The sequence below is a fragment of the Coregonus lavaretus genome (assembly GCF_964263955.1).
Source record: "Coregonus lavaretus genome assembly, chromosome: 22".
In the NCBI taxonomy this organism is placed as follows: Eukaryota; Metazoa; Chordata; class Actinopteri; order Salmoniformes; family Salmonidae; genus Coregonus; species Coregonus lavaretus.
Window position 1 is genome coordinate 16,333,845 of NC_140009.1, and position 16,423 is coordinate 16,350,267.

A 16,423-nucleotide genomic window follows, 5' to 3' on the forward strand; every position below is an offset into this window, starting at 1 on the left:
TACATTAATACATCCTGTATCAAAAGTCGTTATATCAAGTTACCAGCCTCAGAAATTGCAGACCAAATAAATGCTTCACTGAGTTCAGGTAACAGACACATCTCAACATCAACTGTTCAGAGGAGACTGCGTAAACCAGGCCTTCATGGTCGATTTTGCTGCAAAGAAACCACTACTAAAGGACACCAATAAGAAGAAGTGACTTGCTTGGGCCAAGAAACACGAGAAATTGACATTAGACTGGTGGAAATCTGTCCTTTGGTCTGATGAGTCCAAATGTGAGATTTTTGGTTCCAACAGCCGTATTTTTGTAAGACGCAGAGTAGGTGAAAGGATGATCTCCGCATGTGTGGTTCCCACCGTGAAGCATGGAGAAGGAGGTGTGATGGTGTGGGGGTGCTTTGCTGGTGACATTGTCTATGATTTATTTAGAATTCAAGGCACACTTAACCAGCTTGGCTACCACAGCATTCTGCAGCGATATGCCATCCCATCTGGTTTGCGCTTAGTGGGACTATTATTTGTTTTTCAACAGGACAATGACCCAACACATCTCCAGGCTGTGTAAGGGCTATTTGACCAAGAAGGAGAGTGATGGTGTGCTGCATCAGATGACCTGACCTCCACAATCACCTGACCTCAACCCAATTGAGATGGTTTGGGATGAGTTGGACCGTAGAGTGAAGGAAAAGCAGCTAACAAGTGCTCAGTATATGTGGGAACCTTCCAGGTGAAGCTGTTTGAGAGAATGCCAAGAGTGTGCAAAGCTGTCCTCAAAGCAAAGGGTGGCTACTTTGAAGAATCTAAAATCTAAAATATATTTTGATTTGTTTAACACTTTTTTTGGTTACTACATGATTCCATATGTGTTATTTGAAAGTGTTGATGTCTTCACTATTATTCTACAATGTAGAAAATAGTACAAATAAAGAAAAACCCTTGAATGAGTAGGTGTGTCCAAACTTTTTACTGGTACTGTTTATATAATTAATAGAGTGATAAGAAGGACGCCTGTACAGAATACAAATATTCCAAATCATGCATCCTGTTTGCAATAAGGCACTAAAGTAAAACTGCAAAAAATGTGGCAAAGAAATTAACTTTATGTCCAGATTACAAAGCGTTATGTTTGGGGCAAATCCAACACAACACATCACTGAGTACCACTCTTCATATTTTAAAGCATGGTGGTAGCTGCATCATGTTATGGGAATGCTTGTCAATTGCAAGGACTATGGAGTTTTTTTATGATAAAAAGGACTAGAGGTAAGCACAGGCAAAATCCTAGAAGAATACGGTGCAAATATTGTCCATGTGTGCAAAGCTCTTAGAGACTTACCCAGAAAGACTCACGGTTGTAATCGCTGCCAAAGGTGATTCTAACATGTATTGATTTAGGAGGTTGAATACTTATCTAATCAAGACATATTTGAGTGTTTTATTTTTCATAAATGTTTGACAATTGTTAGAATTTTTTTCCACCTTGATATTACAGTGAAGTTTGTGTAGATCGTTGACAAAAAATGTAAATTAAATCCATTTGAATCCCACTTTGTAACACAACAAAATGTGGAAAAAGTCAAGGGGTGCGAATACTTTCTGAAGGCACTGTATGTGTGAAGCATCATATTCTAAACTGTTAGGTCATCTTTCTAATATCCCTTTCTTTCCTCTCACTTCTGTCTCTTACCTTTCTTATACCCCTGTCTTCTCTGCTCTCTCCCCATCTCCCTCTCTCTTGTTAAATGTCCTTCGTTCCTCCCTCCCCTTCTTCCTCAACTCTCAGTGCTCTCCTAATGATTGTGTCGTGAAGCGCTCCACCTGCGTAAGCTGTTTCCTGTTGCACTGATAAACAGCTGAGTTAATCAGCTCAGATCGCCACCTGGGCCACCGGAGGGCTCAGCACGCCTTAATGACTGACACAGGGTTAATGAGACACACACACACAGTCACACACACACACATGACTACACCTGCTCAAGGGCCTGTCCCCAAATTTTACAACAATCTCATATCAACGCTAAAGCATCCCCCTCTCTCTCTCTCTCTCTCTCTCTCTCTCTCTCTCTCTCTCTCTCTCTCTCTCTCTCTCTCTCTCTCGCTCTCTCTCTCTCTCTCTCTCTCTCTCTCTCTCTCTCTCTCTCTCTCTCTCTCTCTCTCTCTCTCTCTCTCTCTCTCTCTCCTCATTCTCACCTTCCCCCACCTTCTCTAGCTGATGGGGTGTGAGAGGGATATTTCATTTTGTTTGCCACATAAGGCATATAAGTTAACACATATACAAACTCTTACCACCTGCTACCTGCACTGTGTAGTACCTATCACACATACCCAGGACCCGGATTTCAATTCAGCTCATGACCTGACATATCCTTGCTTACAATCATAAGATGATCTAACTGCTTAATTGTTTTCACATAAATAACTTAAAAGGTCTGAAGTATACCCCTCCCCTGCTATACACGCTCTCACACGCTCCAACAAAGCAACACAGAATCATTTCTCCCTATACACTTTTGTGTCAAGCACCTCGCTGTAGAAATTACAGCCCACATACACTTACTTACTGTTTCCTCTCAGCTAACCCTCCTTTACTCTTTTAGCCATCCTACCCATTCCAGCCATCCAGATAACAAATCACTCTTGGAGTTTTCTCATTTCCCAACTATCAGGAATACTTCTTCTACTCCCTGCCTCCCCCCTCCCCCCACCTCCCCCCTCAACCTCAACCTCAACCTCACCCCTCCCCTCCCCACCCCCCTAACCCTGCATCCCTCCACTCACCCTCCACACATTTACTATGTCTGGCTGGTAGTGCTTCCAGGGTACGACTGTGTGTGTGTGTCTGTCTGTCTCTTTTGTGGGGGCGTGTGTGTATGTGTGCGTGCGTGCACTTTTGGAGACCCGGCTATAACAATCAACATTCCCTGGGTAACCAGAAGATGTATGGATACGTTGGCAGCAATGTGTGCTAGTCTCCATGCCGTTTGATCACACACTTCATTCTCTACTTTGATTTGGTCCTGTGCCTCCAATAATTACTTTTTTTTAAATATACGGTAAGGATCATACTTATAACCATTATCACCACTATTATCATAGGTAGGTCTGCTTGCTATTGTTTTCTAGGTGATGAAAGCTCAAGATTGGACATTTATTTCACTCAGGTCAGGTGTGTGTGCTTTCTCTGAGATGATACAAGGGCTGTGTTTCACCCCTTCCCCTCTCCCTCTCTCCTCATCCCTCTCATCTTCTACCCTTCTCCCTGAATTCCACTCCTCCATCTCCCATACCTTCCCCATCTTCCCCCTCCCCTTTCCCTCCCCCTCCCCCTCCATGTTCCCCTCCTCTCTCTCCTCCCTCCACTCACGGTTCTGGAGGTGAGCTCGGGTGGGTTGTCATTGATATCTGTGACAGAGATGATGGCGGTGGCCGTGTTGGACAGGCCGAAGTTTAGGTTGCCCTCCATGTCCGTGGCCTGGACGATGATGCTGTACTGGGACACTTTCTACAGGACAAACACACAGAAAGAAGAAAATAAAGAGTTAAGCAGAGCAACTAGTGATCAAACATACACACAGTCAAACAAAGCACTCAATGGTCAAATACACTGAGTGTACAAAACATTAGGAACTCTTTTCATGACATAAACTGACGAGGTGAATCCAGGTGAAATCTATGATCCCTTATTGATGTCACTTGTAAAATCCACTTCAATCAGTGTAGAGGAAGTTGAGGAGACAGGTTAAAGAAGGATTTTTATGCCTTGAGACAATTGAGACATGGACTGTGTATGTGTGCCATTCATAGGGTAAATGAGCAAGACAAAAGATTGAAGTGCCTTTGAACAGGGTATGGTAGAAAGTGCCAGGCACACTAGTTTGAGTGTGTCAAGAACTGCAGTGCTGCTAGGGTTTTTCATGCTCAACAATTTCCTGTGTGTATCAAGAATGGTCCACCATCCAAAGGGCATCCAGCCAACTTGACACAACTGTGGAACGCATTGGAGTCAATATGAACCAGTATCCCTGCGGAACGCATTCGACAGCTTGCAGTCCATGCCCCAACAAATTGAGGCTGTTCTGAGGGCAAAAGCGGGTGCAACTCAATATTAGGAAGGTGTTCCTAATGTTTTGTACACTCAGTGTAGCCTACAAACATCCCATCATCTGAATGATTCTGCTACAGAAGTCTTTCCCAGCAGCCTGGTCTCATAGACTAGATGTAAAATCAGAGACACTCAAATAAGTATGATACTGTATGTTACATTTGGTATGGTTACATAAGACAGATGGTTACTTAAAGCAAAAATGAAAATAGGGTGGTTGGTTGGGGTGGATGGGTAGGTATTTAACCCAAAGTTGAGAGTTCAAATCTCATCACGGACAACTTTAAAAATGTATGCAACTTTCAACTACTTACTACTTTTTAGCTACTTTGCAACTACTTAGCATGTTAGCTAACAATTCCACTAACCCTAACCTTAACCATTTTAGCCAACCCTTCACTTAACCCTAACCCTATCTTTAACCCTTTAATCTAACTCCTAAACTTAACCTTAACCTTTCCCCTAACCCTAACTTTAACCATTTAACCTAACTCCTAAACTTAACCCAGCCATAACCCTAACCCCTAACCCATTCCCTAGCCTAGCTAACGTTAGACAGCTAGCTAACGTTAGCCACCTAGCCACCTATCTAGAATTCGTGACATATCATACATTTAGCAGAAATCATAACATATAGTACGTTTAGCAAATCCGTAATATATTGTATGTTTTGAAAATTCAAAACATATAATACAAATTGTAATTCGTAACATATCATACGAAATGGGTGATGGACATTCACAAATTAATACATACCATATGAAACGTAACATACTGTATCATACTAAATGGAGAGTCTCGGATTTACATACAAAATAATACGAAATGCTCTGAGAACAGGTTGTTCCCAGAGGCAGTTCCAGCACTGCTATTACCACAACACAAACACACTGTGGGAAATGAACCTTGAGTTTCACATGACATTATCCTCTTTCCTTATGTGGAGGGCCAGGAGTTTTTCTGACCTGAACAGGAAAAACTCTGGGCCCTACTTTTGAGTGAGAACACATCCCACCAGCGTTACCAGGGTTACTGACCTCGCGATCGAGGCCTGCTGCCACGGTGACAATGTCTCCGGTCTCACTGTTGATGGTGAACATGTTGGGGATGGGGCTGTGTGGCGTCTGGGACAGGATCCGGTAGCGCACCATCCCATTGGCCGTGGTGTTGTCATCATGATCGAAGGCTGCCAGGTGCATCACAAACGTACCTGAGGAAGAGGAGGCAACAGTCAGATGGGGCATACATAGACAGGGACAGATACACAAGCACATACAGTCACGCACACACTGATCTCTCACTCTCTCTCTTTATCTCTCTGTCCCTGTTTACGCTCCTCTCTCTCTCTGTCCCAGTCTCTGCTCCTGTCTCCTTTCTCCTTTCTCATTTCTCTGTCCCCCCCTCTCTCTCTCTCTCTCCAGCTGTCTTGCTCTCTTCCTCTCTCTCTCTCTCTCTCTCTCTCTCTCTCTCTCTCTCTCTCTCTCTCTCTCTCTCTCTCTCTCTCTTTCTCCAGCTGTCTCGCTCCCTCTCCCTCTCTCCCTCTGCCTCCTCTCCTCTCCTCTCCTCTCCACCAGTTGCTTCCAATTGTTATTATTAGAGATAGTGATATCATTCCAGTAACAAGCTCCGTCCGGAGATAATTCCAGCCGCAACCACCATTTCAAAGCAACATTTGTCCATTGGGCCGAGGAGAGAGAAATAGGATTCCAAATGACTCAGAGAGAAAGGAAAGGAAGAAAGAGCAGAGGAACAGAGTGAGGGATAAAGGACAGACAGAGAGGGGCTCTGCATTTGGTTCCAACTAGGGAGACTATCAATCTTTCACCCATCACTCTCTCTCTCTCTCTCTCTCTCTCTCTCTCTCTCTCTCTCTCTCTCTCTCTCTCTCTCTCTCTCTCTCTCTCTCTCTCTCTCTCTCTCTGGAGACTCACACTGTGTCACCCATTGCCTGGGTAATTTCATTAAGGGGCGCTCTTAGGGGGCTTAATGTGGACCCTTTGTACGGGCGTCCTACTCTGTGCCTGACAGGATTAGGGGCCTAAATGAGTCTTTAATTTGAAAACTAATTCAACTCTGTAATTGGCTTACCATTGAAATGACTGGAGCTCTTAATTCTAAAACTATTTTTTTAATGATTATTGTTCGGCTGAATGTCACGCATACTACTGCAGAGGTTTGGTGATGTGTGTGTGTGCTTGTGCATGTGCGTGTGTGTGTCTGTGTTGGGGTGGGGGAGTTTGTAGAAAAATCACTTCAGGGTGAAAAAGGAGAAAGAAAGAGAGAGTTAGTGAGAAAAGGAAAGTGCATGTAGCACCTGGACACCTCTTCAGATTTCAGATCACCTCTAGTGCAATATGATCTGGCTCATCAGCCTTTCTCTCCACTGTGAGGGAATAAATAAAATAAGTCAGTGGAGCTGCAGCTAAAGCGTGGTACATTTATGCACCATATCATCTCCAGCCACACCATCCACAGCTTTATGGCCATGCAGCCAGCAGCAGAGCTAGCTAAATGAGCACACTGCAGGACAGAAGCTCTCCATCTGAGCAAATGCCTCTGGGCTAAATCAAGTGGAATGTGAAACTGAATCAATCTATCTATCAATCAAAAAAAAAGTATATATATATATCTGTATGTATTCTCTATGGGCTCCATTTTTCTCACGCAGAACAGCAAATTAATGTGCAAAGACTGCGGTAAAACTCACTATTCTTTACAGTGTGATTTATGTAGTAACTTTCTTCTGTCCATGTCAGTGAGAAAGAGACAATGTTCCATCCATCCATCCCTGTGTTTACCTGGCTTGGAGCCCTCGTCGACAGATCCATTGTAGACCTGGTTCTTGAACTCAGGCCGGTTGTCGTTCATGTCTATGACATAGATGTAGAGGTCTATGGGGCTCTCCACCCGCTCACCATTCATGTTCACTGCATGGGCACGAAGCTGGAGAGAGAGGGTGAGAGAGAGAGAGATAGAGATAGAGGGTCAGTTATGCTGCCATTAACAAACTCAACATCGGTAACATGATATGCTTGATATGCAGTGTGGTAACCGAAGCTATGCACTGCCTTATGGCATATTTCTGAAAAACAACAGGACCAGAGAGAAATGAACAACGTTGCATTGCATAACTGCACAGCCCAATGGGTACCCAGCACCAATAATATATGTGACTCGATTCAGGAAACTAGGCGTATGACGCGCATCACTACTTCACAGGAGAAGCATTTGAAAATATTTGTTTTGCCTTAAAAACAAACTTGTCTGCTATCTGTAAATACAAATACAATTGTTAAATTACGAGCCTTGTTGGTTTAGCCATAGAAAAAGACAGGAACCTTCCCGCTAGCCATGATTGGCTGAGATAATGGATGGGCTGGACATGCCAAGAGATGAGTTCTCGGATTGGTCTGCCATGTAGCACGCTTCTGTCTATAACATGAGCTGCTTAGTATGTGTAGGTAATCCTTTCTAAAGCGTAAAAAAAAAAAATATGACAAAGAACTGCACAGGTGATGCTAAGGCTCTCCACTTTCTGGAGGACAGAGTTTTGAAATCAGTGGAATGCCCGGTGGAAGCAGAGTATGATAGCTAAGGAGAAAATTCAGGCGTTTGATTGCAAATGCAGAGGGAGTCGAAAAGAGAACACAGAAGGCTGTTGTATAAAACACCTGTCTGGATTACATCTTCAAACTAAGGGCAACCATGTCAACCGCGACAGAGAGGGAGAAGCGTTCATCCATGTATACGGGTAAGAGAGTCTAGCAAGCTATATTTTCAGAAAAATATGGGTTTATTGGTGTTAAAATGCACCAGTTATGCTATTTTGGACCCCAAGGATGCTGATGTCATGCAGCCTGTCGTTTTTGTGTTTATACTTTTTCATAACGACAAGTTTGATGTCGGACGACAATAGAACAACTGTATACAGACATGTCGATAGAAGTAGCATAAACCAGCCTTTAGTCTTGAAATCTTTGGTTGTACACTACCGTACACACTGTTTAGCACATGGCCTCACGTGAATCCTTAAAGAGATGGGTGGGGCTAAGGCTTAAGAGGATATGAACGATGCTGAATGGGTGTAGACAAAGAAGAACTCTCCAGTAGGTGTCTCAAAACATTCAAGGGACATTTTCTCAAAAGTGGGGCTACAAGTTTATCAACTTTCAAAGCAGAATTACTTTCCCATTTGTTCCTCAACTGCAGTGTATGATATAACATTTTCTAGCTCTGAGTCTCTACTTTTTTCCAAAGTAAAAAACAGAATTTCAAATTTTTATACATAAGACCGACTCAAGGCGGTCGGTCACATATACCAACAAAACAACAACTATGATTACATTTCATTTAAATGTAAAGTTCTGTGAGAGAAATTTCCCACACTACAATATTGTCCCAGCATTCTTATCTCCAACACCTAATTCTCAGGACTAGTTTCTTGAAAGTAACAAACAACACAGTTCTCTCGTTTTAAAGAGCTGGCTTCCCTTCAAAATATTCTCTATTTGTTTGTTTCCTTCTTCTCCTAGTCTTCTTGGATCTCACTCCAACATTCTGTGGTTGGTTTATTTGAAAGGGAATCCCAAAATCTCTTAATCTTATAGCCAACATCACAAACACAGTGAGTCGATGTGAACTGCTGCTCGACTGCATCCTAATCTAGAGCAATAGCAGCAGTAGGATTTCACACATAGTTTGGACACCGAAATTAATACCGAAATCTATACAGGCTGGAAAGCCTGTCCAGACAGCCTTTCCCTCCCCAGAAATCTTAAAATAAAAATATTTTGATAAAGAACACTGCAGGAGAAAAATGCTGGTAATATATCTTGGTTAGCCGTAGAGGATATGTTAAGATTCAATAAACATCAGTGCTCTATTTTTACTGCACCCAGGGAGAGGGTCATTCTGATATCTTTTAGAATCAGGGAGTTATATTTCACTATTTGACCTTACTAGCATACTTTATATCATCGACAATGATTTATTCAACAATATCCCTGTAGACTGCGTGAAACGACGAAGGTTTAGGAACGATTTGGTGTTTCAGATGGACCACTGGAATCAGGATGACATCAACATTCCACTGCTACAGGCAAATGCTGGCAAATATGTAGCCTGTTAGAATGTCTGAGATGACTATCAACAGGACACAGGAGCGGACGTAGTAAGACCTTCCACCACCCTATCTGATTCTCAGGGTATAAGCTTCAAAAGAGAGAACAGGGCAGGAGAGGAGGAACGGAGGGGAGGAGGTAAAAAGATAAGAGCAGGAAAGTGGGAAGAAGTTTTAAAAAAGGAGGAGAAGAGAAGGAAAGTGAAGAGAGGAGAGGGGAGAAGGGGAGGAATGTATAGTTACAATCTGGAGCAGCAGAACCTCTCTATTATGTGCTTCTGATAGGACAGTGAGAGGGCGTCAACTGAGGTATCGCCATGACAACTATCAAATAAAAACCTTACCCTCTTGCCAGGAGGGTTGTGGCCTTGTGACAGGAAAAATAATCAGTAGGATGCCCCATCCACTTCCTTCCTCTAAGACAGGTGAACATCCTCTCCAATCTCTCTACATTCCCCTCCCCTCTCCTCTCCGCCTTCACAAAAATTGCATCGCCGGGTCTCCCAAAGGTTAATTTGACTTTACTTTTTCCTCTGCATTGTCTGATCTGGCCCTGCACCCAATATCCGTGCCCTGCCATCGCTCCCTGCTAAACTGCAGCCTGGGAGCCCACAAAACTTTATCTCTCCCCCAGCGCTGCGCTACGCGGCGCCCACACCCTCATTCAATAACACCGCCAGTCAGAGATTACCAGCCGTGTTTTAAGGTCCACTGCAGCCGTTTTTATCTCAATATCAAATCATTTCTGTGTAACAGTTAAGTACCTTATTGTGATAGTTTTCAATTAAAATTGTCAAAAAGAACCAAAATAGCTTCTTAGCAACTGTCTGGGAGTGGTCTGAGTGGTGAGGGGAAAACTGAAAATGTGCTGTTATTGGCAGATAGGTTTGGAACTTTGTCTTATTGGTCTACTAACTAATTTACCACATGGTGATGTCACCATGGAAGGCCAAAACTCCATCCCACCTAAACAGGCTGAAATATCAGGCAGTGTTTTCAAACAGCTCTTACACTAAAAGGGCATTATCATCATTTTCACAATTGTACAGTATTATTCCAACCTCATAGTGTGGAAATATAAAACACAGGAAAATCACATTGTTAACTGCCCTGGGCCTTTAAAGAACACAAGACCCAGAGCCCTGAAGTATTTTTCCCTTGGATGCATCTGACTGAATGTCCTGCTATGAATTGGAGCGTGCTTGTTTTGGAGATAAGGACGTTTTGGCCTCCCAACTTTTCTAGTGTCTTTGTTTAATCCATGCTATGAAATCAGACACTTCATTTTAAGGGGTCCTTATTACAGTGTAATTATGCTGTAACACGTATTGTAATTAACTGTAATAATTAATAGTTACACTGTAATAACAACATGTAACTGGTGGTAATTGCAGTCTGAAATGTGTGTTATAGAGCTGTCACTCTCATTGAAAGCAAGTCTAAGAAGCGGTAGATCTGTTCTATGTGTGCTATTTGTATGATTCCCATTCTTAAGTTTAATTTTTACTTTTACTTTCGGTTTTCTACATCAGCTTCAAACAGCTGAAAATACAATAGTTTTGGTAGTAGAAAATATATTTCACAGTGGTTTAGACGGTAAAGTGGCAAATATGCTATGGTGCTACTCACTAGCTAACGTTAGCTGTGCTCGATGGTCTTATCTTCCCTGAACCTTGTTCTCAGGGTATCTGTACCCTAAGGGTATTATGTGAGACACCCAGCATGTTAACGTTAACTAGCTAGCTAGCTAGCTACTTGTGCCAACACAAGCACTATTATTGATAGCTGGATAACACAACAACTACCTAGGGCTAGCTAGCTATATGCCTAAACTATAGAAATCATGATGATGATAACTAGGGTTAATTTATAGTGTCTATGCTAAATTTTCATACATTCTTCTTCTCTACTACAGATTCCCACAAGGTCTCAGACTCCGGGATGGGAAAATGCACAGAGAGTGTGGCCCACTGAGCGATTATTGTGCCAAGAGATTCTTGGTACTTAAACAAATCTAATTTGAAACAAAAGTATTCACCTCACACACATGGTTTAATGAAAAGAAGACACCTGTATCATATCAGATATAGAGGTAAAATGCATTCAATTTTGAGTTTGCATCCCAATATTACCCTTTATATACATCACAGAAAACTGAAATATAACAAAACTGTTTGACATAAAAACACACGATTTTCGTCGTAAAAAAATAATAAATCTTTATTATTGATGGATTTCTGAAAAATATTAATAACATTCCACCCATGAGGCCAAAGAGGACACTTTTGGTCATTGACTGCAGGAAAGGGCTACAAAGGGAAGAAAAAGACAATCCCATTTTTCTAAATTAGCTAGCTATCTAGGCTACTCGTGATACTATAGGCCACATATTTGAGTCGCCACTAGAAAAGTTATGTTTATATTGAGTAGGCCTATATATCTTTGTTTAATTTAATTAATCAAATTATGAATCTAACAATAAAAATGCTTATTATTATGTAAGAAATGTAAAGTATTTTTACATGTTGCAATAAAGTTGACTAAAGTAGAAGCTCATCTTTTGTTTGTAGGTATTTACACTTGGTAATGAGTAATAAGTTATTATATAGAAATTGCTCATAAGTAACTATAAAGTTAAACTTCACTTTAAATAGCTAAATCCTGTGTAAAAACAACCGACAACCTTGTACTTATGCAGATATTACAGATATGTACTCTGTTGTGTATTAGTGTGTTTATTTTCTCACTTGGCTGGCGCTTTCAGAAGCTGACGATTAGATTGTCAGAATTGGTAACTTACTATATAAGTACACATTCATTACAAGTAAGTACCCTTCAAGTTACACTTAATTTTAACTATCTAAATTCTGTGTAACACCTAGTAATTACATTGTACTTCTGCAGATATTACATGTACTCTGTGGTGTACTAGTAGGTTTATCCTCTCACTTGGAGGGCAAGGAGGTTCAGGTTGTTATAATGGGTAACATACACATTAATTATACATTTTTGGGGAATACACCCATATGGTAGAGCCCAGTCAGTGAGGCTGACCTATATCTGATCTGTTATTGTAAACTCAACCAAGTTAACCCAGATGGTAAACTTTTTGGGGGGCAATTGCGCGCAACAACGAGTGGAGATTTTGAAGAGTGCGCATTCACGGGTAGGTAATTAGAGCTATTGAGCCTCCAACCTTTGTAATCTTGGACACCCAGCGCTTCTGTCCACAAGACATTACAACCTTGTGACAGTTATTACTGAATCAGATGCAGCTGAGAAGAAACTAAATTGGTGAATTTAGTGAAAACTTGCCCATTTGTAACAAGCATGGTAACAAGCATTTGTTGTTATACCTCTGTAATTACAGTCTGCAATTACCACCAGTTACATGTTGTTATTACAGTGTAACTATGAGTTATTACAATGAACTACAATAATTGTTAGTGTAATTACACTTGTAATTACACTGTATAAGAACCCCTTAAAATTAAGTGTTACCACACACATTAATACCCAATGTCGGATGAAAAAGCTGGCAACAATGTCGCTTTGAGGAATTATTCCTCCCCTTCAAGGGTATTGCAGTTGTAAGATAATGAAAGATAACCTTTACCACAACATTTTTTTCTTAAATAAAAAAAAACTGGATGGTAGTTTCATAGCTTATGTTATTTTAGTCTTCCTTACATAGAGGATAGCTTATATAGCTTCTGAGTCAGAAGTTCTGACTGTGTGGCTACATTTGGTTCTTTACCAAAGTTTGACAGAGACACATACAGCCTGGGCTTTAATTCAAGCACCCGTCACCAAGCCTGGGCCATTCCTAACAAATCACCCCATCGATCCTGCATCCTCCTGGGCATACATCTGCCCAGCTCAGCCTCTCAATGGAAAGCTGGGCCTCTGAGTTCTCTGTGACTGTAACTTAGACAGAGTTCAGTCCAACAAATAAACAAAGACATGGCAAACAGAGGGAGAGATGTGAGGAGCAGGGAGAGAGAGAGAGAAAATGCGAGAGAGATGCAATTGTGGAGTGAAAGCAACAAGCATAATTCCTACAGTAGCTACATCAAAGTGGCGGGTTAATGATAATAATTAGTTGGTGTTAGCACGGTGCTTGTGGGCAAAATCCCACATGAGCCACATATTGAAGATGTGTTTGTCGGTAGCATGGGAAAATTGCGTCTGCTAAGCATATTAACTTTAATACTGCACTACGTGTGTGTGTGTGTGTGTGTGTGTGTTCGTGGGTGCGTGCGTGTCTGCGTGTGTATGTGTGTGTGTGTGACTCACAGTGGTTGAGTCATTCTCATTGTCTGTACGAGCATTGGTACTTGTTAAATGTCATGTGGCTGTAGCCACCACTCCTCACCCTTCACTCTGTCAATCTATAGTCCATCTGCAAAACCGACCAGCCTGTCACCAACTCATTACAGAGGTGTGTGGTTGTGTGTGTTACTCACATGGTAAGATGATCTCCTCTCTCGGTCCAGGGGCTTGGTGACGAACATCTTGCCGGCGACAGGGTCGATACTGAACACCTCATTGGGTGGCTGGTCCGCTCCCACCCCCGTGATGCTGTATCGGATGGAGATGTTCCGGTCCTGGTCCGAACGGATCTGCAACAAGACACACAGACACAGAATGTCAGTTTTTACTCTGTGGTCTACTACTGTTTCTGAAATGGGTTTCATCTTTCATAACGCATTCAATCATTGAGTAATATGGGAGATTGGAGAAATAACAATGCCTTGACAGATCTGTTTGTTCCCTACTGGTAGATTCTGATGCTGCATAGAATAATAATACCACGCATTGACGGTACACACATAATCCAGTTTTTTCCACAATAGCAGCCAGCCAGAAGCCCCCGGTACAACATATTTTGCCGAAGGAGCTCTATTTTATCGAGTTTATCTCCCAGATTGGAACCTTTGCTGTGGTCTTGTGTAGAAAGACATGACTTTACAATTTAAATTACTGTAAATGTATGAAATCAGTGTATTGTTTGTTGTTTTGGATATCGTTTAGGTCTAGGCCTATATGTTCAGGACTATTTTGTAACTTTTTTAAACATTTAACCTGTATTTCTTGAGATTAAAGTCCTATTTACAGTTTTACTGCAAGATATGAATTACCACAATGATGTTTGTTCCTCAAATGATGTATTTATTCAAACAGAGAAATGTAGTAAATAGCCCACATTATCTTGAAAAATAAATTAAAGGTTATATCTTAAGTATCATATCTTTCAGATTTTACAAAGCCTAAATTAAAAAACAATTCTCATTAGGTAGGGCCCTATAAAATCTGTTCTATGTTTTGGCTGATTCTGTTTTTTTTCTCCCCCAAATTCCGTTTTCTCCATTTCGTTTTTCATGGTTTCAGTTTTTCCCAATTTTTTCAGGTTTTCCCTCTCAAAATCACACTTTCTAAATAGAAAAACAACAAAATTGGATGTTTGAAGTCCACAACAATGCTTAAACCACATTAGGAGACCACTTTTGAGGTCTGGGAAAAATCTGCGAAAATTTAGATTTTTGGTTGAAGTTACCCTTTAATTCAAGTGTGCACTTAGCAAGAAGCTGTTGTTTAGCAATGTTTTTATAGCTCACATGTGATGGTACAGTTTGCAAAACAAATACCCACTGGATTGATTAAAACAATCATGATATCATCCTGCCAGGTAAGCATAGGCTACTTTGTAGTTAACATTATATTGAGAAGGTTTTTGCCAAAGCCTTTCCATCTGCCAGAATATAGTTTTTTTTAGCATCATCGCTAACGGCTACACAAAGTGCACCGCACACACACACACAGGGACATTCTCATTGCCTCTTCAGAATGTTGCAGAAAATACGAATCACTGATGCATTCTGTTCACTGCGTTTCCCTGTCATCGCTTGCTTTGTGACTGACAGGCGCAAATTCTATCAATAGATTGCTAGAAGATGCATATCGTTCATTCAAGCGGGAGAGGACTCAATGGACTACCCAAATTTTTTTATATATATATATATATATATATATATATATATATATATATATATATATAATTGCCTAGGTAATATGAAGTGGAAAAAGTATCAGGCTGAAAATGAGTCTGTAACCGGATGATTAGCCGACGGCCGGCGCTAATGGAAAACACTGCATAATCTCCTCCATGCCACTGCATCCATTGGTGTGATTGGTAAGGTGTTTATTACAGGACTATCATATAGAAGCTGGGAGACCAATGATACCGTGGGCCAGAGCCAGGGGACAATCATCAGATATTATATATTCATCAAAGATATACATACACGTGCACACAGACAGACAGACACATACACACACACACACACAAACAAACACATCCATCATAGCTCGGCACACAGCTATAGCAGTGAATGTTATTAGTGCTATAGAATTGTGCACAACCCAAGTACTTCCATCAGGGGATGGAAAAGGAAATCAACATGCATTTGGCAAAGAGCATTTTCTTCTGCTTGACAGTTGGAGATGTAAACAGCTCTTACAGGGACTGTGCTTAGAACACTGTCACAACATGAGCAAAAAAAGACAAATAAGAAAATTAAAATGTCATCTCGTAAACACCGTAATTAGGAAAGTGACAGCAAGCAAATTAAGAATACACAGTTTCCAAGAAAAACAAAGATGAACCTAAGGAGAGAATAGCTGGTGATTTATTACACACATGACTATACAAACACACATGCACACGCACACACACACACACACACATCTTCACAGCTTTCAAGAGCAGAAGAGCTATTAAGTACATTAAGTACACTGCACAGAGTGTGATTTGGGCTGAAGTGCAGAGCAATTGGGCTTCATTTGAGGGAGTCTTTCATTTAGCTGCCACATAAGGTCCTAGTCAGCCTTCCAACCTCCTTCCATTAGAGGAAAGGGAGCTAGTGATGCTATTTCAGCATGCCTCAATAACACACAAACACACACACAGTCCTCCTATCCACCACCTCATCTCCAATCAGTGACTATTTCAGGAGAAAGCCATGAGTGCTCCTAAAGAGAAAGAGTCCCCCCAAAGTTGTCTCCATCTTTCAGCACTCATGGTACCAATTTGGCAGTCCTTTTGACACACCAGGGAGAGAATGGCCTGAGACTAACAAGGACCAGGGAAGGACTAGGACATATTGTATCAGACAGGTGTCATCCAGACTACTCCTAAC

The 16,423-nt window shown here is 41.4% G+C and overlaps 1 protein-coding gene across 1 annotated transcript in view; it reads right to left on the reverse strand.

Moving 5' to 3' along the window:
- Positions 1-16,423, reverse strand: part of LOC311150347 (cadherin-4-like) — a gene marked incomplete at both ends in the record, with an annotated part of 445,373 nt that overhangs the window by 55,990 nt on the left and 372,960 nt on the right. The window contains 4 exons of the mRNA XM_084187754.1: positions 3,368-3,505; positions 5,143-5,315; positions 6,904-7,048; positions 13,691-13,846. Of these exons, the coding sequence (XP_084043880.1) occupies positions 3,368-3,505; positions 5,143-5,315; positions 6,904-7,048; positions 13,691-13,846 (612 nt within the window). The remainder of the gene's footprint in view (positions 1-3,367; positions 3,506-5,142; positions 5,316-6,903; positions 7,049-13,690; positions 13,847-16,423) is intronic.